Source organism: Papio anubis, chromosome 16 (assembly GCF_008728515.1).
Source record: "Papio anubis isolate 15944 chromosome 16, Panubis1.0, whole genome shotgun sequence".
Lineage (NCBI taxonomy): Eukaryota > Metazoa > Chordata > Mammalia > Primates > Cercopithecidae > Papio > Papio anubis.
This window is the reverse complement of record NC_044991.1, coordinates 6,796,226-6,821,035: the sequence shown is the minus strand read 5'-3', so window position 1 is coordinate 6,821,035 and position 24,810 is coordinate 6,796,226. Positions and strand designations below refer to the sequence as shown.

Genomic DNA, 24,810 nt, shown 5'->3' with positions numbered 1-24,810 from the left:
TCCGGGAACGTGTCTTTATTAAAGATGCAAGCAAGCACAGAAGGATCATGTGTAGTGCTCAGTAACATCCATACAGTACTAAAAATAGAAAAATATAAATGAAATTTCACAGAAAGCAGCCTCCCTCACAGAAACACAGGCAAGGTGCTGCCGAGCCCACCGTGCAATGCCACGTGCCACCTGCCTGGCCACGCTTCTCCCCTTTACAAATGAAAACACAGCTTCTCTCTACACCCGTTTCAAATGCAGCACCAAGAACGGAGACCCCTTCCACAGCAGCGACCCTCCTGACCACCACTTTGGGTGCTTCCCAGCCACATAAATGACAGACAACCCCGGTCCCCACGGGGTTGGCTGGCTACTGGCCCCCGTCTCTCCATCGCTTCAGCGAATTTGGGCAAGAAAATTAGGCAGTGAAGCAGTAAAGACCTCACCTTTACTCCCTCAGATACACGGAGGGACGAGGTGGACAGACACGCAGGCGGCCGTGCCAACCTGATCCGAGTGAAACAGGGCTACACTCGCAAAATGGTCCTCCCACGGCTGAGCGCCTCAGGTGCACAGAACTGAACGATAAAGACCCGGGGGGTTTAGAAATTTACTATTAAGCATCTGCTTGGGAGCATTAGTAGGCTATCACTTCAGGAAACAAAGGCAGGCTGCGGAATTCAGCTCAAATTCCGAGCACAACTGGTCCCTTTGTGGCCGACTCTCCACCCACTGAATGCAAATGCTCCTGACTGCGTTAGACTCCCACCTGCCCACCTCACCAAGCAGACTTCCATCAGCACACGCCCTGCGGGCTCCTCTCTATAGGGCCTCTAGAGCCGCCCGCTGGAAGTCTCTGGCAGAGGGACGTCCTTTCTGAAGACCTAGTGACCGGTTTCTGCTTTATTTCAGGAAGGTTCTGAAGAAGTGAACTCCGTCAGAATAAACAAGTGTCCAGATTCCCCCCAACAGACCCAACTCATCCTCTGTTCTCACCATTATCTCAGAACCAAGTGAGAACAGAATGGCTGTGCCTTAGATAATAAAACTACAAAAATAAAGAGTTAACCCTGAGATCTTTCTACCATTCGGGTGTGGCTCGCTCCTGATTCCCCTTGGAAATGAACTTTTATTTGGTTTACTGACATTTATGTAGATTTCCAGTGAAAAGCTCTATAAAATACAATAACTAATACGGGGTTGAAAAGGCAGACATTCTAGTTGCATATATTACAGGCTTTATCCTTATGGTCCAGGCCATTGGAACTGCAATGTGGAGACTGACTGTAATCAGACATGGAGAGGCTGCACGTTCTGAAGGCGAGACAGCTGCTTTGGGTTGGGAATCATCACACTGCCTCCGCTCACGCTGCTCTTCCCTTCCCCCGCTGTTTCACACGCTGCTTCCAGAGTTTGTCCAGCAAGGAATAAATGAATGCATACAGGACTTTTGGCTAGTAGAGTGTCTGGGTATTGTGAGCATGCAGGTTGTTGTTTCTGTTATTATAAATAAAAGTCAAACGTGAGGTCACACTTTCCCATCTTCTGTTTATACACCAAGTCAAACTTCTCGTTCATGGAGACGGTGAAGATGTCCTTCCATAGCCCAACTCTTCCTGAAATGCAAACAAGAGAACTGCTGGGGCCACTTGCTGTCGGGCCAGCTACTGAACTAAAGGAAGCCTTGGAAATGGATCTGGAACATTCCAGATCTATTCCTGGGTCCCTTTGAACTTGGCCTATGGGGGCAGGAAGGGCGGTCTGAGCTACAGACCAGGTGGGTCCCCTAACATTTGTGAAACTATTGGATGCAGCAGAACGTGACCTGAACCAGCTTCCCTCTGAGGCTGTAGCGCAGTGAGCCACAGCCACCTCCTGGTGCCATTCCGCACCCCCTGCTGGGGCCCGCCAGGGAGACTCTACTCCTGTTCGGTGCTGAGTCCCCAGCACCTAGAACGGCACCTGGCACGTGGCAGGTGTTTAATAAACATCCCAGGAGTGAGTATGATCTGCCGCGGGAGTGCACTGCTCTGGGCATCGCAGGCAGCTCTGGCCCTCCCCACGGCATTATCCACTCGCAGCTCAACAGCGCCACCAAGGCGTCACTGGCTTCGGGAGCATTTGAAAAGGAAAAAAAACCATCCACAGTGCAGAAAATTTTACAGCAAGTAGGAAGCCCTCCTGACTGCGCCAAAGATGCAGATTTCAAGGAGCCTGCCCTGGCAAACCCTGGGGAGGAATTTAAGGTGAATAAAATAGTTGCAGTATTAGCTAGCTTTAGAGACTAGAGGCAAAATACGCACTGCAGTGAGAATTCCCTGAGTCAACAATAAAATGAGTCTGGGCACAGCCCCCAGCCGCTCGAGCCTAGGCTTGGTCAGAAACCCAGGCCTCTTCCTGGCAGCCACAATGGAGGGCTGAGCTGTGGGCTCAACTGCAGGCACTATGAAGGCTTTGGAAAAACAAAAGACAGAGAGCTCAACATGATAAGAGAAGTCGTTGCTCCCATTGTCTTTGTTAACATAAAGTCTTAGGTTGGTCTAGTCCAATAGCAACGGTGGCTATGAAGATGTCTGGAGCGAGGATTCCGAACTTCCCAGTTATGGGACTGTGAGCGCATCACCCGAGTACTGGCTCCCTGCTTTCAAAGAACTGCTCGTTTAGAATTCTTTCTGTTGTCAGCATCTCTGAGATCAGAGCTCTGTCTCCAGCAAACGTCCTTCACTAGCTCTGTTATTAACGGTGGTCCTTGTCCAGGCAGGACCTCAGGTGTGAAACTGCAACACTGCAAATGCTGAGCTCAAATACCCACCGTAACATGGACTTTCTCTTTGGTAACAAAAAATCATCTATCAGTGTTGGAGAGGGGAAAAAAAACAAGAAAAACTGTTCTTGTAACCCTTTAATGATACCTAAGGGACAGAATTAGAAGCTACTAGAGCAACCAAACTATATTTTCCCATGATTATTTTTCTCAGCTGAGACAGCTGAGAGCTCATCAGAGGAGTCACCCACCTGGTTTAGGATTTGGAATCAAGACAATTTATGCTGTGACATGAATCAAATCTAAGCAATGCAGCTGGCTACTCGGCCCTGCATTCTCACCAACTCAAGAAGATCTTCCGAGCAAAGAGGCAATGTGCTAAAAGAAAACAAATCAAAGAACTGAAATAAAGCAAAACCAAGGTAAACCATGATAAAGCAAACCCAAGGGAAGGAGCATATGGGCACACAGTATGTTCTCGACGCTGCTTCGCCACACACATGAACCAAAAGGGGTATTTTGGAGAAGGTCACATCCAAGGATAACAACACACAGCAAAAGCAAAACTAAAAAAGAGCAAATAAATGTTAAATAATAAATATTTATGAAGATGTAGCCAGGAAAGAAGTCGAGAGGGATTGTGGTTGAGTTAACTTCCTTCTGAGGAGTCCACTGCTCTGCCTTTAGAGACGGCGCTTTGCGCTTGACCTTCAGAACCACCCTGAGCCATGATCAGCCCCTTTTCAGAGAACAAAAAGCCGCAAAAGCTCAAGGCCTGACCTAAGTTGCGTTCCCAGAGGGCAGCAGAGCTGAGCTGCAGCCCACCACTTCTCTCATCCGTCCCAGGCATCTCCCACTCCATTTTATGGGGGCTGCTGCTGAAGACCCATCCACATTTCTGGGCCCTCCCCTCAAACATTCTCCTCAACCCAGGAAGTGCCCAACACACCAAGTGTCCGTAAGGTTCATACTTACCAAGAGGAGGCCTCCTATGGCCAAGGCCAGCACCCTGGGATTTAAGAGCCTGGGCTCTCCACCATCAGGGTCAAATGCCACACAGCCTTAAGGACAGGGGGAGCAACCCAGGTGGATCTGGGGAGGATTCCTGTCAGGAACACTGTCCCCATCTCCAGCTGCCTCAGGCCCACTGTCACTTGCCACCAAGAGCAGGAACTGGCCTCGCTCTGTGCAGCGGCGTAGCTTGGTACTGTCTGCTTAAGCTCACCGCCCCGAGGTGGGGCTAGGCCCCATCCGTGCTGCCTGCACCCAGAAGATGCTCGGTCAGCGTCCTCTCAGTGAAGGAGGAAAAACGGTGTCTCCTACCTTCCCGCTCACTTCACTGAATTCTCCCATGAGTCAGTTAGAGACTGAGAAACCCGTTAGCACACTTTGTGCTCTGAAATGTCATCGCACCAAACCCATCTCCTGGATCTGCTCTGTGAGGCGTTTGATCTCAGGCCATCGGAGTAGACCCCCCCCTCAGAAACATCCCACCCACAAAGCCTGAAACGCACTTCTTCACAGTAAAACACTGTCTGCTTGGAGGCACTGCAAACACCAGCGGGCAGGGCACTCCGCCACTCCACGAGCTCTGTGCCATCCACAGGCACCAGCCGACAGAGCACAGACCATGGCCAGCTACAGACTGCTGGAAAAGGAGAGCACGGAGGGCAACAAGCTAGACCTGGCTCTCTAAGCAGGCAGAGAAAGCAGCCTGGCTGGGGCGGGGAGTGCCTGGGCGGGAGGCGGGGTGGGGCACATACCCCGGCCCACGGGCAGGGCCTCGGCGTTGCAGCACTGGTCCACCAGCTGGTGGCAGTGCTCTGTCAGGGCTTCCAGCTGGGTCTTGTCACAGGACACCCCCAGGAATCTGGCCAGCTGCTCCACCATCGTCACCAGGTCCTGGAAGACAAGTGCAGAGAGCAGAGCAGCCCATCAGAGGCGGGGCCTTTTACTGGACATGACTCCAAGCTGGGCACACACTGGGGACTTTTTACACGTGGCCTTCCTTACTTAATGCTCATGACAAGGCTGACATCAGCCTTGTCTGGAAATAACACTAAGAAGTTAAGGAATTGCCCAAGCGTGCTCAGCTCTCAAGTGGAGATCCTGAATTCAAACCCTGCTCCTCCAGGGAACTGGGATGCAGACATGAGGTCTTAATAGAGGCTGTGGTTACTTTTTAACAGCAGCAAGAAGTAAAAAACATATTTCAGAACATCGTTCTTGTGAGGAGCAAGACCTAATGGGCTCCTCTTTCCCTTCCTGCTGCCCGTCAGCTGGCCTCTGGGCTGGCCCTTGGGAGCACAGGGAGGCCCTTCTGGTCTCCAGACAGCCCTGCACTGGGCAGGAAGCCCGCTTCATCAGACGCGAGATTCCGTCATGCCTGCCGTACCCTGCCCCATTATTTTACCACACCTGACAGCGGCATGTCACTGATGTGGCTAACGTCTTGAGGGGCCATTCCCCAGCCCCCCACCCCTGCCACTTTCTCCCCAGAAGATAAGGAGGCTCCTCCTCTTCTCAATCAGAGCCCTGAGCTGTCGCCTAGAGGTGCCTTGGTCCTCATCAGGAAAACGCTGCAGGCTGTTTCCTCTCCGGAGGTTTGTAAAGCAAATTCCCACATTAGAGCCTCTGAAAAGTCCTACAGTGAAAAGATGATTTAATTTCTTTAATGCAGCACTTCAGAAACCTTGAAAGAAAATGTTCTCTGACCGATGGTGTGGGCGTCAGCTCCTCCCTGGGCCCCACAGTGCGGGGACCCCTGCGGCAGCAATGCGGGTCTGATTCCGGCCTTGCGCTACCTCCCATGGGGAGGGGTGTGGTGCACCCGCGGCACGGGGCTTGACGGAGAGTCGGAGGAACAGTTATTAGAGAATGAGCCAAGGAATAAAGAGCTCCCTGTCCCTTGCCCTGCCACCAAGAACTCCATTTCAAAGAAAAAGGGTAGCCATGGAGAGAGAGTGAAGAAACCTGGCTCTCAGAAGAGACGCTGCAAGAAGGACACTGCCAGCTTAAAATCAGCCTGCCGGAGTGGTCAGCAGAATCCTCCTGGGGCAGCTCATCGCCGGTGTGATGTCCATCTCAGAGGAAGGGGCGTTTCTGCCAGGCCACGTCCAGCAACGTGTCACGGGACACTTGCTGGTTATGAAACCCAGCGGGAATCAGGCAGAGCGCCCAGCTCAGCTGGCAGGGGACGGCCCACTTCACCACTCTGAGTCGCACATTCTCCATCTGGAACTAGCGACGGGGCCGCAGCAAGAGGCTGCACACCATGACACAGAGCCAGCATGTCTGGGTCAAGGTGACTGTGAGGATGAAGTGGGGATACCCGGGGTGCCTGGCACAGTGCGCAGCTCGTGGGAAAAGCGCCCTGGAATTGCGCGGTTCAGTGCAGCATGGGCGGTGAGGGCTCCGGCAGGAAGCACTCCCTCTCAACCCGGGGTGAGAACTCACGGACTCACACCCTGGAGACAACCACGCTCACTCAGGGGTAGTTTTCTGGAGTAAGATGTAAACCATACTAATTCCTAAAAATGTGACTTAACCTCTATTAAAACAATCCATTACTGAGGTTCCTAAAAAAAGAATAAACCCATGCCAATTAGAAGGCGAAACGCTGACTGTCCCAGGGATGCCACTGAGTCACTCAGACTGGCTTTGGTAGAAAATGAAGTCCTAGCACTGACCCCAGCAGCTCTTAAAGGTCCAGGTAGGACTGGTGGCCTTGACCCTGATGGACTGAAAGCAACAGGTCTCACCACTTCCACTGCGGAGCCTGGAAGGCAGAGAAGGATGAACCTCCCTTTAAGGGCTTGGAATAAGGTGTGTGTTTGGACCTTAAAACTTCAGCCCGTCATCACTGAGGACACTGACACCCCAGGAGGAAACTGCTGACCTGGCAGCCGCCCCTCAGATGTGAGGGCAGCTGGCCAGGCGGGCACTTTCCCCATTCACCTTCTCATGTTGGGGCCTCACTGGCCCTGGGCAGTGCATGTCCAATGCCATGTCACTGTGGCAAAATAGTGACCAGCTGACAAATGCACACCCAGGGCCCCAGAAATTCCACTCCTGGGTATGGGCCCAATAAGCACAAACGCTGACATCCACCAGGACTCCAGAACATCCACGGAGGCTTTATTCATGACCACCCCAAAATGAAAACGGCCTCCACGCCTGGCAACACTGGATGGGTGAAGCAGCGGTGGCATATTCGTGCTGCAATGGAGCACCAACCACAGCACAGGAAAGAACGGAGCTCCGCGCCACGTGGGTGGAGGAGCCTCGCCGTCCACACAGAAGCCAGAGAGCAAAACACATGAGAGTCCCACACCCGACAGCTTCCAAAGAGGCAACACCAAGCTCCGGCGAGGGAGATCAGAGCGCAGTGGCCTCTGCGAAGCAGGGCTGTCAACTGCAAGAAGCTGGAATGTTCTGGATCTGGAAGGTGGCTGCCCGGATGTGACAGGTAAAAGGCTGTCAAGTCCCACACGTGTGCCGAGTACACCTCACTGTGCATGACACCTCCACAAAAAGCCACACACCAGGCAGGCCCGTGCCACGCCTACACGTAGGTGATTCTCACACAGTCCTCCCAGCCATGCAGTGACAGGGGGTGCTGTCACCTCCCCACTTTACAGAGGCTTGGGTGGGTCAGGACTTTGGCCTGAGCAGCCAGTGTCCAGAGCCTGTGTTGTTCCCCAGAACCACAGGAAACCACAGCCAACGGCTTCATAGAGGTCAGCAGCAGGACCAGGGTTCCGACCTGCTTGGGCCACATCCTCCTCTCTACTACACCGTCCTCTGGGCATGAACAGGGACCCTAAATGTGGCTCTGTGTCAAATTGTGTGGACAAGAGGCAGGCAGGTGGGAGGCCCACAGAGCGTCAGACAGGCTTACCCAGCAGTCGGCTCCGTGGTGCGTGTGACCTTGGACCACCGCATGACCTCGCTCTTTCCTCACCATGACACAGAGCCACGGTGAGGACCCATTTGGGAAACCGATAGTACACGCCAGCCAGCAGCAGACCCGCAGACGGGGTCCCTCCTGCACACTAAGCAAGCCCTGAAAGGCCACGCTCCTGCAAAGGCTGACCTGGCCCGTGCTGACCACAGGCCCGGGTGCCAGAGCACAAAGGAACCCAAGAGTAACTGCAGCAAATGCAACGCACACACCCCGCCCCAGAACCACAACACACCCCCCGCCCCAGAACCACAACACACACCCCCCGCCCCAGAGCCACAACACACACACCCCGCCCCAGAACCACAACACACACCCCGCTCCAGAGCCACAACACACCCCCCCCCCCCCCAGAGCCACAACGCACACCTCCCAACCCTAGCACCACAAGGCACACACCCCGCCCCAGCGCCATAGGGGACTGCGTGTGGCTCTGTTCACAGCCAGGTCTGGAGTCTTCCTGCAGGTGTGGGGGAAGCACAAGGCCGGCCTTCCTGCCCCTGGGCTTCTGACCTCCAACCCCAGCACTGGCTCACCCTCCCCCACACCCAGCTCTCCTCTCTGTCCTCCGGCCAACCTCCTCCCTATCCCAGCTCCCACCCGCTCCTACTCAACCTAAACCTGCTTGTCTGTCAGCCATTGGCACCAGCAGCCCCATAGCCTGGCCTCGTCTGTCCCCTACACCAACATGGTTTCCAGCAACCTCACGGTCCACACCTGCACCCCATCCTCTTTCCTCTTTCCCATGGGCCAGGCCACAGGTGTCTCCTGCCTGTCCTGCCACCGGAAGCCCCTCTGCCCAGGCTCCAGCCCCAAGCCCTCCTGCCTCTGCCTGGACTAAGACCTTGTCCCATTAGTTCTTTTCAACCCCTCCCCCCGCTCCTGCCTCCTCCGCAACACCTAGAAAATGCCCAGTCTCTCCTGTGGTGACCCAGGCTCCCCAAGCTACTAGCTACCTCGTGTCTCACTGCAGACACTGGCCTCTCCTCAATGTCCCATCAACCACCACTGTAAAGCACTCCAAAGGCCCCCTGATAAGCCAAGCCCCAGTCCCCTCCCCACGCCCGCCTTCCTGGGTCCCTCAGCCTCGCACAGCATGGCTGCCCCGCCCCACCTCAGGCTTTGACAGGCTGCTCCCCACACCCCCAACCCCCCTTCCAGTCCACAAACCATCCTGCCCCTTCCTCTGTCCCTCCTCAGACAAATCCCACATGCGCATTGTAAAGGGCTCCCTGAATCAGGAGCTGCCAGGCCAGGCACCCCAAGGACAGCTGCTCCGGCAGCACTCACCCGATGCATGTCTTCATACTTGAGAAAAAGCACGTTCGAGTCCATGCGGTGCTCCCAGAACTCCTGCACGTGCTCAAACCAGGAGCCATAGCCCACTGCAGAGACAGGGGACAGGGTGAGCCACACAGCTGGGCAGGAGAAGCATGCACATGGGGCCGTCCCCACCCCACAGGGCTGCCCTCCTGCCGCCCAGCAGCTGTGATGAGGACATCATGATCCCTGCAGACACATCCGGCAAAGGCCCCCGAAGCACTCACGTCCTGAGCCATCCCAGCCCTCCCACCTTGAAGACCTGACCATGGGGGTGACGGCCTCTGAGGTGGTCTCTGTGGTACCTGGCAGTGGATCGCAACAGTGCCCATTACTTTATCCGCTTAACAAGTGGTGACTAGGAAGTCCTGGAACAAAGTCCAGAGGAACTGGGACAGGGCCACTAGGGTTTGCTAGTGGGGACAGGGTGGAGTGTAGGAAGTTGTAGGACAGATCCAGAACATGGGGCTCTGCTGGGCAAGAGGGCCACAGGCAGTAGCCTCAGTAAATCGAGGAGCTCTCCATGGGAACTGAAAGCTGAAGACGGGCAGGGAGTCCTGTCCTGACCTCCAAGAAGCCAGCACGCCTGCACCCACACCTTGGCCCTGCGCTTCCTGCGTGGCCTGCACTGCCTCAGAGCCCCTGGTGTGCGGTGGGGCACACAGCCAGGGACCAGCTCATGGGGTCTCCAGCCTGCTTTGCAGTGTTCTTTATAAAAGCTATGGATCTTCCTCTGCCTGCCACATGCGGTGGCCACCACTGTAAGGGATTCTTCCAAAGGGACCTCCATATGACAGAGAGCAAGGCGTCAGTTAAGGATCACCGGGCAGTGGGGGCTGACTGCGCTGAGCAGCGGGAAGCAGCCCAGCTGGATGAGGGGCGCTGGCTGTAGAAATTCTGCTGGGCCCTGCCCCCAGCACCCACACCCCACCAAAACCTCCACTTTCTGTGGAATCAAGCTGAGTCCCAGAGAAGGGAAGACTTCCCCAAGTCACCAACAGGTCAGTAATCATGGAGGCCAGACAGGGAAGTCCAAGTCACCTGACTGCAGGCCCGTCAAGGGGAGCTAAGTCCAAGCAGAGGAGCCCCTGGGGCAGAAGGAAGAGTCGAATAGCCCGTGAACACATGGAGGTGAACCAGGCCCCTTCATTTCCGGAAGATACTGAGATGAAACCTTGTCTCTAAAATTGCAGGTGGCTGGAAAGAATGCCAGGGATTCTGGAAGCAAAGTGAAGGACTACACATTGTTCTACTGATGAGTGAAGTGCACTGGGGCCCCATGGTGGGGTGAGGGGAACAACTGGGATTGCTGGAGTAGAGCCCAGCCTTCCCTGGGCACCTGGGAGGAGGGGAGGGCCCGGGCCCTCCCGCAGCCTCTTCCTGGGCCATGCTTTTGAGAGGAGAACATCCATCAGGAATATTGGGAAGGGTAACGAGCCTCCTGTCACCAGAGAACATGGACACCAGAGCTCACGTGTGCCGACACGAGACCCTGTCTGGCCTCCCTCTGCGGCGGGCAGGGGCCTCTGCAGGTCCTCCCTGTAAAGGCGCTCCCCGAGGGATTACTGTCTACACCTGAGTGTCTCCACCTGGCTTACAGGCACCCTGTCACAAGCGTCCTCCCACCACGGCTTGGGCATCACAGGGACCCTGTCACGTCCTCCATATTTGAAGCACAGGCACCCTGTCTGCACAAGCGTCCTCACACTCTTGGGTGCCTGAAAGGACCTATCCTGCACCTGGCGTCCTGCACTCAGGCGTCAGGGACCTATCTACCTGGCGATCCTGCGCCGGGCGCCACTGGGACCCTGCATCTGCAGCATCTCACGGCGGGCAATGGCAGGACCTGTCACACGGCGTCCCTCTGGGCGGGCGGACCCTGTCTACACAAGCTGCGATCCCTCCTGACAGGCATCCGGGACTACTCTGGAATCCTCACACTGTAAACCACCAGGGACCCTGTGATCCTCACTGCTGGCATCCACAGGGACCCTGTCTACCTGGCGTCCCTCCACACTGCGGCGGGCGCCCTGTCTGGCGGTCTGCTGCCAAGCCGGGGACCTATGCGTCTCACGAGACCATCTGCACGTCGCCACACACTGCCTTTCCCTGAACCTCCCTGTCTGGCGTCCTCCTTTTCTGGGTGCCCGCCAGGGACCCTGTCCCTGGCGATCCTCCTGCAGGCGGACCAATCCTCTGCAGGTGTCATAGGGTGCCTGTCACGGGGCATCCTCCCACTGCAGGTGTCACCTGCCTCCAGGGCCCTTTGCCCTCCAGCCTTGCAGAGTTGGTCGCCATCCTTAGGCACGGTTTTGTTTATGCAGGTCCCTCCTGCCATCGCCTTGTGCTGCAGTCTCTGAGCCCGGCCTGTCTAGACATGGTGTGCTTTCAGGGTTCCCATGCATATTAGTTTCCAACGTCTTCAAGACATCAGGCAGGGGAGTCCAGCAGTCCTCAGTATGTGCATGCTCACTGACTGACAATGAAGGATGGAGTACGTGGGTGCTGAGTGGGCCTGTCTACAGGGCTTGCTGGGACCAAGGCACGTGTGTGGGACCTTGCACCCAGTGGAGGACAGGTCTGTGACTGTGGCGACATGGAGAGGCCTATATTAAGAGAACTGTTAACTGCTGTGGCCTGAGCAAGATGTTTGTAGCCTCTTCCATAGCCTCTTCCACGTGCTGGTCTGAATGTGGGCATGGTCCCCACGCTCTGCAGAGAGGAGAGTCCATGCTGGACCCTAGGAAACAGCTTCAGAAGTCCATGAGTGTGTTGCTCCAAATGCCTGCTGGACCACAAGCGCAGGTGCCAGGGTGGGGAGGCCGTGGGAAGAGGGGCTGGACAGAAGGTCCGAAACAGGCTCAGGGGGCTTCAGGGTGTGGGTCTGGGGTCTCCTGCCCCTTGCAGGCAGGGCCACTTCTCAGCAGGCACGGTGGAAGCAGAGGTTCAAGGGCTGGAAACAGAATCATTCCAGGGTTTTGAGGCCCTCGTGGGTTTTTAAACTGCAAGCAACAGAGTTGGCCTGTGGCACCCTGCACCGCCCCGCCAAGAGGCCCCCTTCAACCAGGCCTGGCGGCAGCTCCAGATCCACTCCCTAAGTTCCACTTAAACTCAGGGGCATTACGTTCCAGGATCTCTGCTACATGATTCATCCTAATCTTGTCACACAATCCCCCTATAGAACCCCTATAAGCCACACTGAACAATGCGGCTCAGCATCACTTCAGTTGGGAAATAAAATAGAAAGTGTATTTTCAGCCTTGGGTAGGGATGAGTCTCAGTGTAGATTTAATTAAAGTGCAGCTTTTATGACACATTTCAAAGCTCCTCTGCCTGCACACCCTACACTGCTCACTTCTGTCCCAGGACCCCCAAAAGCCATAGCTGGCCATGGGGAGCCACGGCCCCCACGGAAGGCAGGAGCAGAACTGCACTGAGGAGCTCCTGCCACCACTCCCAAGGGACAGGCGGCCCAGCAGGGCAAGAGAATAAGGACTGGGAGCGAGTGGGACCTGCAGGCACAAGTGTACCCTGCCCCGGTGGCTTGCCTTGAGTGCCTGGCAGGTTCGAGCCCGGCTGTCGCTCCTCCCTGCAGAGGCACGAACGTGTACCCTGCCCACAGTGGCTTGCCTGTGCCTGAGGTTCAGCCCGGCTGTCCTCCTCCCTGCAGGCACAAGTGTACCCTGCCCCAGTGGCTTGCCTATGCCTGAGGTTCGGCCAAAGGCCCATGCCTGTCACACTTAGCTACAGTCTCCACTCCAGTCCCTGTCACTAACAGCAGTGATACCTGGGCCTCCATTTTTACTGTTTTCATTCTCTCCCTGTTTGAAACCCAGGTAGGAAGGAGGGATGTTTTAACTGGGGAACTTCTCAGACACCCCAACAGTGTGGTATAAGAGAAGGGCTCCGGGGTCAGATGGACCTGCTCTGACACACACCAGCTCTACGGTCTCAGCCACGTTCATGACGCCCTCAGCCTCAGTGTCTTCATCTGTAAAGTGGACCGCGGGCCTGACCTACGTGGTCCCTGTCAGAACTGGAGACTGTGCCGGTGAAGCACCCAGCACCTGCCAGGCCATCCACGACAACAGATGGCTCCCGTTCTAACATGCCGCCAGGCTGCAACACTCACGCTTATCATTCATAAACCTCCGGCAGAATTCTTGGAAGGTGCCTCGGTAGCTCATGGTCCGCAGAGAGCGGTGGAACTGATAATAAGACACCACCAGGTCCTTGGGGTTGCGAGCCATATAGATGACCTGTGGGCGACAGGAGCGGGGTGAGTCCATGTCTCCTTCCTTCCCAGGCAGGGCTGCCCCGACACAGGCCAGCCCCCCTGAACCTGCTGGTGTACCTCACAAACCAACACTCGCTTCCAACATCCAGTTGGGGCCCACGTGCACAGCTGCTGGTGCTGCTGCCTCGCTGTTTCAGCAGAAAGGGGCCCTGTCCATGCAGTAGTGCTGGCCAGGATAATTACTTGAGTATTTTATTTTTGTCCTCTAGAAGACAGAAAACTTGCAACCCTGATCCCGGTCTCTGGCTGAGTGCAGTGACTCGCATCTGTAATCCCAGCACTTTGGGAGGCGGAGGCAGGTAGATCACCTGAAGTCAACAGTCCAAGACCAGCCTGGCCAACATGGTGAAACCCTGTCTCTACTAAAAATATAAAAATTAGCCGGGTGTGGTGGCGCATGCCTGTAGTCCCAGCTTACTCAGGAGGCTGAGGCAGGAGAATCACTTGAACCAGGGAGGCAGAGGTTGCGGTGAGCCAAGATCGTGTCATTGCCCTCCAGCCTGGGTGACAGAGTAAAAAAAAAAAAAAAAAAAAAAAAAAAAACACACACACACACACACAACAACCCACAGGCCTCGGCATCTGATGCAATTGAAAAACAAACAGAATTCGGCCCAAAGCAGGCACACGCTAGGATTAGGCTGGCCACAGCCATGTTTGATTGTGAGGTAAAAACCAACCCAACATTAAAAACTTGGGTAAAATGCTAGAGACGCATGACCCAAGACGGCCTCAGAAGGGACCTTCACCTGTGGGGTCCTTGGGAAGACAGCCCCCGAGGCCAGGTAAGTGCCGGGGACCTGCATGTGTGTTGCACAGGGGCCTTGGGCTCCTCTTGGTGGGGACTCATCTCGGGAGGCAGAGGGGGTGCCAGCTTACCTTGGAGTCCCCATTGTGGAGGTCGGAGGGCAGAAAGCGATAGGGCAGGTGGCTCTTGATGAGGCGGGGAGAGGTCAGTTCCTACGTGGAGTGAGAGGGAGAGGCAGGTCAGAGGAAGGGGTGAGACCAAGGGGAGGGGGGGGGCCAGAGGAGGAAGGAAAGGGTGGGGTTCAGGGTAAGTGGGGTTATCATTGGGAACGACAGGGTAGTGGAGGGGCCAGGAGAGCAGCAGAGTAAGAGGGAGGAGTGAGGCCAGGGGGAGGGGTGAGGTCAAGGGGAGAGGGACCAGAGGACAAGGGAAGGGGTGGGAGCCAGGGAAGAAGGGTAGGAGTCAGAGGGAAAGGCGAGGCCAGGAGCGGGGAGAGGTCAGAGCAGGAGGAGGCAAGGCTGTCATTCCTTGGTCTCCTCTCCCGGAGACAGTCTCGGACCCAGCCAGGACAGCCTCCCTTGTCAACTGAGACAAATGTTTGAGACATGAGCACACCTCGGCTGGGTGTCTCTATCTGGCAGTAGAGATAAGGGTCCCTGACCTCGGCCGGGGGAGTCCACCTATCATAGCCACAGCCACAGGGTCCGCTCAGGGGGCCTGGGAGCTACTGCCCTGGCTTGGAGTGGTATCAGAGGGCAGCAGAGGCAGCAGGAGGCACCAGGCCCAGTGGGTGCTGCCAGGCTGGCGCTGGACCACACAGCAACCTGGCCTGATGCGCTCGCTGCTTCCACCTGCCCCTCAGGCCTTCCCATCAGCAGCTAGGGTGGTCCTGTAAACCAGTCAGCACCCTGCTCCTCTGCTCAGAGCCCATCTTCCCAGTTGCCCTAGGAATGGGCCCAGTCCTCATGAAGCCAAAGAGCCCAGGACCATTGCCTGAAACCCCCAGGCTTGCCTATTGCTCTGGAGGGCCAGGCCCCTCACGCCGTGCAGTCTCTGTTCACCGGTCCCTATGCTCCTCTCCTCTTTCAGGACCTGCCTCAGACATCCCCACGGGAGATGGCCGGTCCCCTCCTGATCTGCTCCTCTCCCAGCACTGATCGCTGTCTAGCTACTATGGCTTCCTGGGCTGAGAGGCCGGGCCTGATGCTGTCAGTCACTGCCACCCCCAAGGCCAAGAGCGGTGCCTTGAACGCGGTGGCCCTCGGCACAGCAGTACCGAACGACACCCAGATGGTTCCGCACGGACAAGGAGAGCAAGGTGACTGCTCAGGCCCGAGGGGCTGGGGTGCAGACAGGGGCCCTGGAGGGTCACAGGGGTCTTGTGCCATGCCACGGGGCAGGACGGCACTCTCAGAGCTGGGTTTCGGAATGCTACTCCAGAGGGAGGGGGGCAGGCATGGTGGAGGCTGCAGTTCTGGCCATTCAGGTGTGAGGCTGGAACTAAAGAGGTGCAGCGGATGGAGTGGGGGGCCTCTGGGTGTGTCTAAGGGGTGAGGCGGGCAGGGCTCTGGAGTAACATTTATTTCATTCTTGATACAAAATATCTGATGCAAACGCATCCTACCCAGCTCCCTCAGAGGAGGGTCCCCAGGGGAAAGCAAGGGGGAGGCCCAGGGCCTGCTCCCCCGGAATGGCCCCTCAGCCCTGTGACCCCCCCAGGCACTGACTTCCTTTCCACCTCCCAGACTCCTTGAGACGCTGATGTGTCACCCACACCCTCATCAGGTTCCAGGTCACTGCCAGCTCAGGCCTGCCAGGTTCTCTCCCAGCTATCTGGGGCTATCTGCTCTCCCCTAACCCACAGAGCCCTCAGGAGCAACTGTCAATCATCAGGGTATAACTGCAGAAATACCCTAAAGAGGTGCTGGGACAGGTGCCACTGGCCTGGGTACCTTGATGATGTCCAGGCCCGGCTGCGGATACTCCAGGACCGGGAGCTGCTCGTCGATGTTCATCAAGCCGATCTCATCAGGGTCAGCACCCTGGCTCACCAAGTAGACCACCTCCTGCAGCAAGCTGGTGCCTGGAGGGGAGAAGCCCCAGCATGGGGTGCTCAGAGGAAACCCAAGCGCTCGGCCCTGTGCTCAGGTCAACACCTGCTGCCCAAGAAGGGCGACTCGAGTCTGGGGGAAGAGGAGTGGGCCCCGCACGGTCTCAGCCTAAATCCCCTGTGCTGGGTCATGGGCCAATCGGCTCTGATTCTCAGAGGGGCCAGGATGCTTCACAGGGCTGTTAGGAGAACAGAACAGAATAGAACCCAGCCCCTGTTACGGAAGTGGCTCAGGGGCTGTAACAGGTGGGTGACTTGGCCCAAGGCCTCCAGAGGCTGAACTTGGCAGTTTACACAGGAATGATGGGCCAGGGGAATGACCCACTAGCCAAGATGAGGAAATGACATCTGCCCAGTATCTACTGAAGCTATATATATATAGCCCATGCTCCAGGAACTATCCTGGGGAGACCCAAGGGAAGCCAGTGCTTGTCGATCAGTACACAGGTTCTAGAACAATCTTGGCCACATCATTCATAAAGTCACTTGGAAACACAAATATCCATCAGCAATAGAATGAGTAAGTTGTGACAATCACCATGGGATACTAGACAGCAATGAAAAAGAATGAACTGCAGACACAGCACAGCCAAGCCCCACAGACAGGATGTGATGGAGTCCTCCCACCCCAAGGCGCTCTGGGGTACAATCCTGTATGTCCCATTGGCATGAGGTTCAAGAATGGGCAAAACTAAACTACAGTGACAGAAGTGAGAACAGTGGTTATATTTTGGGTTGGTTATTGATTCAGAGAAAGCACAAAGGCGATTCCGGGGTCTAGAGCTATTAACTAGGTCTGGTGGGAATTACATAGAAGCATGCTACGATATGCTACAATATTATCATACATGCAGGTTTTCATCTATGGTCCCGGCTCATTATTCCCCCAGCCCTTATTACAGTCTTTTGTCATAACACTGGATCACTCCGAGCCTCAGAAGCAGGACTTAGTATACAGTCTCTCTGTCTCTCTCTCTCTCTCTCTCCCCTTCTCTCTCCCTCTCTCTGCCTTCCTCCAACTCATGTGCATGTATAAGATATAATTCAATTAAAAAGAGAAAAATCACCTCCACCTGCCAGTGGCCTAGTCAGCATAACCTGCTCTCCTAAGCCTGTGGGGAGATGCGGCCAACGGGAAGAGCCTGGGCAAGCACAGCGTGCCACGCCATTAAAGGCAGGGAGAGGCCTGCAGGGAACAAGGAGCTCGTGTGTGCTGAGGACACCCTGGCACTCGCTCACAGGACCACAGCTGCCCACTGGGCTACAGACATGCTGACCAATTCTCCCTCCTCACAAATCAGCCACATGGCTTAGTAGGCCTCCTGCCTGGGTCTGGGAACTGTCCCTCTGGGACAAACAGCACCTTTCGCACTCAGGTTCGACGGCTTCCAGCCTAAAACCCTTCCGTAGCTTCCCACTGTTCACAAACTCAGGCCCAGGTATTCAACCATTTACTGAGGCCCTCTGAGCTCTCCACACCTGGCACGGGGTCCAGGCTGCACCCTCCTGGGTGGGGCCAACCACAGCACTATCCACTCGGCCTGTATGCTCCTCCCAGCCTCAGCCTAGGCAGAGCTGTCTCAGAGCCCCCGCCCCTTCGAGTCGGCCTTTTCTGATGGCCAGGATCACCTGCAGTGCGCACCGTGGGACGCATGGGACAGGCCCTCTCTTCCCTGCTACGGCCCAGGGGCAGCAGGCACTGTGACCGGCCCCACACCTGGTGCAGGCAGGAGGAAGCGGGGCCCCGCATGGACCACACATGGGGCTGACTGCATGCACTGGTGCCTTGAGTGCAGAGTCCCATTCGAGGACCCTAGGGCCAGGCAGGACACCCAGCCAGAAGTGTGCTGGGACCAAAGGTAACTCCCCGGGGAGAAAGGCGGTCCTCTGCGCTTTCTCCAGCCTCTGTCCCCAGGCCCCAAAACAGCTCCAGGTCCCCAGTGACCCTCAGTCATCACCTCGTCTGACCTCCCAGAAGAAATGGGCACAGCTTAACCCACCGTGGTCCCTTCACATCAGCGGCTCCGGTTTCTGCCACTGGCTCCTCATCTTCCCACCCTGAACATGGTGACAGCCCGGAGTGCAGCCCCAGCCCCCTCCCCCCAGGTCACACCCAGGTCCACCCCTCCACACATCAGCTTGTGGGGCACATGCCCATGAACTCCAGCAGCTCACTCGCTGCCCAGCACCTCAGCGGGACCCAGCCGGCTCTGGGGGGAACGTCCGAGGCTGTCTCCTCTGCAACCCCTGCAGCCCGTCTCAGCAAGCAGCCCCTCCAGCTGACAGGGCTCGGGCTGCATGGTGGCCTCACTGTGGCTCACCCGGCTCCTCTCCTCTCTCCTTGCCTCAGCTAGCCCCGCCAACCCTGCCATCTGGTATGTCCAGAGCTGACCCTCCCCCTGCGACACCGCGTCCTCACACCTGAGCTGCTTCCCACTAAGACTCCTCCCTGGCTCTCTGCTGCCACCCAGCTCACTCTGCCTTCTAGTCCAGGGGTCCCCAACCCCCAGGCCATGGGTCTGTGGCCTGTTGGGAACCGGGACGCACAGGAGGAGGCGAGCGGTGCGGGGGCAGGCATTACAGCCTGAGCTCTGCCTCCGGTCAGATCAGCGGGAACACGGGGTTCTCACAGGAGCACGAACTCTATTGTGAACTGCACCTGCGAGGGATCTGGGCTGTGTGGTCCTCATGAGAATCTACTTAAACCCCGACGATCTGAGGTGGAGCAGTTTCATCATGAAACCATCCCCATTACCCCACCACCTGGGTCTATGGAAAAACTGTCTTCTGCAAAACCAGTCCCTGGTGCCAAAAAGGTTGAGGACCACTATTCTACCTCTGTTTTCAACCCAGTAACCGAAACTGTGGCTTTAACATGGAAGTCAGACCCCACCACTGTCCTCTGCCACCGTCTGGAGCAGCTCTGCCTCCCGCAGAGTCAACGCAAGGCCTTCACCATGTTCCATTCCCTTACCACCTGGCTCTCCCCTGAGCTCCCTCCTGCCTCTGAGCCCAACCAGCCCTTCCCCAGGCTACTGGCATTGGTGCCCCTACCTGGAGCCTCCTCACTCCGACTCCTCCCTGTGCCTGCTCAGATGCCGCTCAGTCAGCACGGACTCCTTCACCAGCTATGGGTCTAACTCCTGCCCCTCGCCCTGTCATGTGGTCCCTCTGTGCTATCTACCTGCCCAGGAACAGCCTGCAAATTCCTTTGCGTGCTCTCTCCCCTCTCCTCCTTAAGGACAGGGGCTGTTTTGTCTTGTTCTTTGCTGCACCCGGAGAGCCAGCACGTGGCCGTGCTCAATTCATATTTCCTGAGTGGACCAACAAACGCTGGGTGCTGCATAGACTCTGAGTAATCAGAAGGGGATGTGTTGATCAAGGAAGACTTCCTGGAGGAGGGAGCTTTGGGGCAAAGGCACTAAAGGAAGGAAGTGGTGTGGCTTGGTGATGGAAAACAAGCTCTCTTCAATACACAGAAAGAACTTCTCAGCACATGGACTCTCCCACCAACCTCAGTAGGAAATACAACCATCCTCATGGCAGACGAGGCTCCTAAGGCCATAATGTGCCAAGGGTTACAGAACCAGAGTGTGGCTAACTTGCCTGTTCCTCCTCGTGAGGACCATCCAGCCAGCAGCTCGGGACAGCCGCAGTGAGGGGGTCTTTGTCCTTAGAAATCAGACTGCGGGCAGCATCCCTGAAAGGGGCCTCTCCCAGTGACATCTTCATCACCTATTCTTCACGTTCCCCATCCCTGCAGCCCCACAGGCCAACAACCCAGACAGACATTCTCTGCACATTAAAGTCTTCTTACATCAGTATTGGCCACTTCAGTTCCACAAGTCCCATCCTCACCCCCATTAAATATTTATGCCAGAAGATCAGCCAAAGGAAGCTCTTGACTCGTCAGGTCCACCTGGCCCTGTCCCCGTGGCCCTTCTCTCCAGCCTGCCACGTCCATTTCCTGGTTGAACATCTCCTAACCTTACCTTCTCCCGCTTCCAGGAGAATTCAACAGGAGGTCAACACGGGCATCAGGGAGAGAGGGGCAGCGAGAACACACCAGGAAACACGCAGGGAACAGGTCCCGGCCTTCCTAGGGCATAAAGCCAGCTGGCAAGATGCGATAACATGATCAAAGAAAAATGGTCATTATACTATCTGGTTACTTACCTCATTCCAGGCACACTTCTAAGTACTTTGAACCCAAGATCAAACCCAGCTTCAGAGTCAGACAGTCCTAGCTCTGCAAGGCCCTCTGCCAGACGCCAAGCTGTGGCACCCAGCACTCCTCCCACTGGTCTCTCTCCATGCTCCTGGTGGTGCCGTTGGGCATGGGCATGAGCCCTGCCAGCCCTCCACCGACGCCCTCTGCTCTGGCCAGCCTCCCACCCCCTTCCAAGCCCAGCACCCCAGTGGCCCAAGGCCTTCAACAGGCTGCCCTCTGCCTGGCCAGCTCGGGCTTGCTCTGTGGGTCGCTGCTCCCAGGAAGCCTTCCCTGACAACACGCCTCTCCATCAGGTGCCCTTCCCTGGTCCCACAGAGCCCTGGACACTGTCCTAGCACACTGTCACACTGTGCCTGGCTGGGGCAAGCCCTGTGAGGGCAAGGAACTGGTCTTAGTCACTGTTTTAGTTTCCCAGGGGGCTGCCAGAGATCACCCAAAACTTGGTGGCTTAAAACAAGAGAAATGTATTCTCTCGCAGTGCACACTTTTGGAGGCCAGAAGTCCCAAAGTTGAGGTGTGGGCAGGGCTGCGCCCCTTTCTGGAGACTGAGGGAGAATCCTCTTCTGCTGCTCTCCCCTCCACCCACCTTGCCACCGCCCTCCTCCTTCCTGCCTGGCACTCCGACCCCAGCGCAGGTACCCCCACCCACCCAGCGAGCCTTTTATTCACTCAGCAGAGGGCTCACTATGTGCCAGGCTCCAGGCTGGCCCAGGAGTCCCAGGAATGACACCATCCCTGCCACCTTCCAGAAAATGGAGGTGGTGATGCCCCTCTCTTCTTCACAGGGCTGCTGGGGTCAAAGGAGATGACGTGCAGAAGGGCCACAAAGAGAATCAGGCCTGCTCAGGCCCAAAGAGAATCAATATAAACCAACGTCAACTCAGCAACTGAAATCAAGATAGGGCACCACCAACAGGACCTGCTCACTTGCAAGGACACGCCACAGTCTCACAGCAAACCTGGCAACTCTCATCACAGCACAGGACAGGAACCTCCTGGCACCCACCGATGAAGCCACACACCTGGAGCAGGCAAAGCAACACCCACAGCCAACCCTGTGGCGCCCTCCACCGGCCTCGAGCAGGAGGGTCCATGAGCACTACCTTTACTGACAGGGAAACAAGGCACTGGGAAGTGGGGGCCCGCCTGGAGCTGGAGCCGCTTCCCAACAGGGCCAGGTGGGGCCGAGGCAGGAGTGAGAGGTGGAGGAGTCCTAGTGAGGCCTGTCATGTTGCTGCGGGACAAACAGGGGCACGCGGCTGTGGCCACGCTGGGGCCCCTGAAGAGCAGTGAGGGCAAACACGCCACTGCCAAGGTGGGGGCCCAGGAGGGCACCAATCTTCCTCATCACAGCTGGGCAGCTGGAAGCCAGCCCAGGCCCCAGCAGATCCACCCTGAGCGGGGAAGAGTCAAGCTTTCAAACAGAAACCAGGGGAGCCAACAGGGCAGGGCCACCCGCTGGCCAGTAACTCAAGCCAAACGCGCTCTCCAGCAGCTCTTCGCAAGTCAGCTAGAAGCAGTAATTCACAGAAGTGCCTCTGCTGACACCACTGCAATCACTTCTGAGTGGCAAACCAATCAATACCCCCTGCAGCAGCGCGCAGTGCACACTGACACCTGGACTTGGGTCGAGGCCTGCAGGAGGCCACTGCTGTTCTGGGGTGGAACTCCCCAGGACTCTAGAGAATAGCCTGTCTTAACACTGGGCACAGAGCCCATCAAAAATTCCCACCGGAACTCATCACAGAAGGCATCAGAACTGATCAGAACGGCCTGGAAACCACTAGGACCCTGTGGCTGAAACCCTTTGATTTTCACTCACAGGATTCACCAGTCACACCTCTGACAGGGACAGGAGGCAGGGAAATATGGGGCAGAAGAGGGCGGGTCCCCAGCGGGGGCCCCACCCTCAAGCCAAAAGGCCTGATACCAAGGCCCAAAGTGAGAACTTACATCCCCGTTTTCCCGCTCAAATGTTATCTTTTCCAAAACCACGCCCTACCCCCAATCCTGTGCCTATAAAAACCCCAGAACTCAGCCAGCAGAGAGAGAAAAAGTAACTGGACGTCAGAGACTACGGTTGGACATCAGACAGAAGCAGCGTGACTTCAGAGGAACAGGCTGATGGTGTAGCTTCAGAGTGTCTGGCCAGGGATGGCCAGACTCCAGGGGAAGATAACCTTCCCACTCCGTCCCATTTTCAGCTCCCCTTCCTGCTGAGAGCCACTTTCATCAGCAATAAAATCCCCCACATTTACCATCTTCAATTCGTTCATGCAGCCTCATTCCTCCTGGATGCCAGACAAGAACTCGGGTGCCATGAGTGCGGGTGCCAAAGGCTGTCACACTGACCCTTAGCCCTTGCTGGCAGAAGGCAGCTGCCTCACATGAAAAGGCAGAGGGCCCACTGAGCTGGTAATACTTCAGCCGTCCACAGACGGCCGGGTTAGAAGAGCACTGGAACACTTCCTCTGAACCCCAGGGGCCGATGCGGGGCTGGTACAAAGTTTGTCCCCGCACCCGCTCACCTGCGTGCTCCCTCCCTCGAGGGTGAAACGAAGGAGGTTCGAGTGAGTGGAGTCCACCCCTGCCAGCGCCAGAGCAGCCAGCTGACTCCAGCACTCGTGTACTCCAGCTCCCGCCTGCGAAGGAGTCAGGAAATGTCCAGCTTCACTTGTACCTAGTTGAAAAAGTCAGTCCTGTAAGGCACAAAGATCTACAGTTCTCTCCTCCTCTAATCCCACTCCCCAGAAGGAGACCTTTGGTAGATTCCTTTTACCCTCAAATTTTCAAAAAGTGTACTGATATCATTATTTTATGATCTGTACATATTAGATGGGCTAATGATTTTTGACTGTGAAAGATGAGGACTTAGCCAAGTTCCCGTACACACAAGCTTCCCTCCTGCCGATACAGTCGCAGCACGATTTTGGATTTAATTCAAGGCTTAATTTGGTGTTTAATGCAAAGTACACCATGTAGTGATTACATTTCCTCTTTTGTATACTATTTCACTTTTCCCAGAGTAGGTAACTGTCTTAGTTTGCTTATTTCATTTTCTGTATTGCTATTAATAACTTCTTCCACAACTCTAACAAGCCTCCAAGCCTCAACACGGCCAGAGACATGGGTGGGTGTTCGCTCAATCCCATTTGCTGCTTGGGGACATGCCCCTGCCCGCTCTGCTCTCCCTCCCTCATCTGAGTGAGCGGCCTGGCATGGCTGCACGGGACCTTCCTAGACCTCTCCCCACCTTGGGTGCACTGGTCCTTTCTCCACAGCCCCCAACTGCAGGTGCCCTGGCTGCTTCCTGGGCATGTGAGACTGAGATAACTGCAAACATCCATATTCCCCTCCCACGTGAGGGACAGTCTGGTCGTGTACAGAAGCCCAGGCTGGAGATCGCTTTCCGTCGTTCAGTCTTCTCGCTGCCAGTGGTGCCGCTGAGATCCTTGGGGCCTATTTTCCTCTCTGTGGGAGCTCTGAGATCTTCTCTTCGCCCCAGTTTACTCGTTCACTAGGCCAGACAGTTGACAGGGGTTGGGGGTGTCTTTTATTGAGCTCTGAACATTCTGAAAACTCTGGCTTCAATAATTTTCTCTACCATACTCTGTTCCCTTTCTGGAACTCCAAGATTAAACTTCCATTTTTCTTATCTTTTTGCTCCTGTTTGTCACCATTTTGCAAAAATTTTTATTCTACTTCCTGGACTGTTTTCTCAGCCTGACCACCCAAACCTCACAACTGTGCATTTAAAACCTCCACCTTCACACTTTTCATCTCCAGGAGTCTTTGATGATCTCTCGTTATTCCTGTCTTCACTGCTGCTTCCTTCAGTGAAAGCAACACGTGTCTTGACTCTCAAAGGATACTGCAAAGACTTATGAGTGGAGGTGGTGTTATTCTGGGTTTTTAGGTTTTCTTTTGCTCCTCACATGGTCTTTGCTTTCTCGGAGTCCTTTTTTCTGCTTTGTGTTTTGTCTCTGCAGGTCTCTATCCTTCCTGTTGGAGACTTGCTACCTGGTGATCTTGAGTCCACTCACAGGTGAGGGAGAGACCGTGGGAGCAGCCCTGGGGGCCACACATGCCTGGGGAAGCAGCCTCGGTGCTTTCACAACTGAGGACCTGTCACTTCGGTGGGAGATTCCATGAGTAGGTATAGGGCTCTGCTTTGGGGTCAATTTCTCAAGAGGGTGCCTCCAACCCCAGCCTGGAGACTGGAACCAGGTCACAGGCATCCTAAGAGCTGAGGAGAGGAGGGGCTGGTAATCCCACCCTCCAAGTGTGCAGCCTGTGTGTGACCCTACTTCCCACATGCCCTGTGTCCCAGCCTTCAGCTGTGCACAGGACCCTCACATCACAGCCTGTCCGGTCCCCAAAGAAGAAAAC

The 24,810-nt window shown here is 55.9% G+C and overlaps 1 protein-coding gene across 1 annotated transcript; it reads right to left on the bottom strand.

Moving 5' to 3' along the window:
* On the bottom strand, nucleotides 1-19,916 carry SULT4A1 (sulfotransferase family 4A member 1). The gene is made up of 8 exons (XM_031656120.1): nucleotides 19,797-19,916; nucleotides 17,820-17,907; nucleotides 16,033-16,163; nucleotides 14,212-14,292; nucleotides 13,168-13,294; nucleotides 9,006-9,100; nucleotides 4,516-4,654; nucleotides 1-1,604 (listed from the first exon to the last, which is right to left on the bottom strand). The coding sequence occupies exons 1-8, from the start codon at nucleotides 19,914-19,916 to the stop codon at nucleotides 1,492-1,494; spliced, it is 894 nt and encodes a 297-aa protein (XP_031511980.1). The 3' UTR covers nucleotides 1-1,491.
* Nucleotides 19,917-24,810: the final 4,894 nt, after the last annotated feature.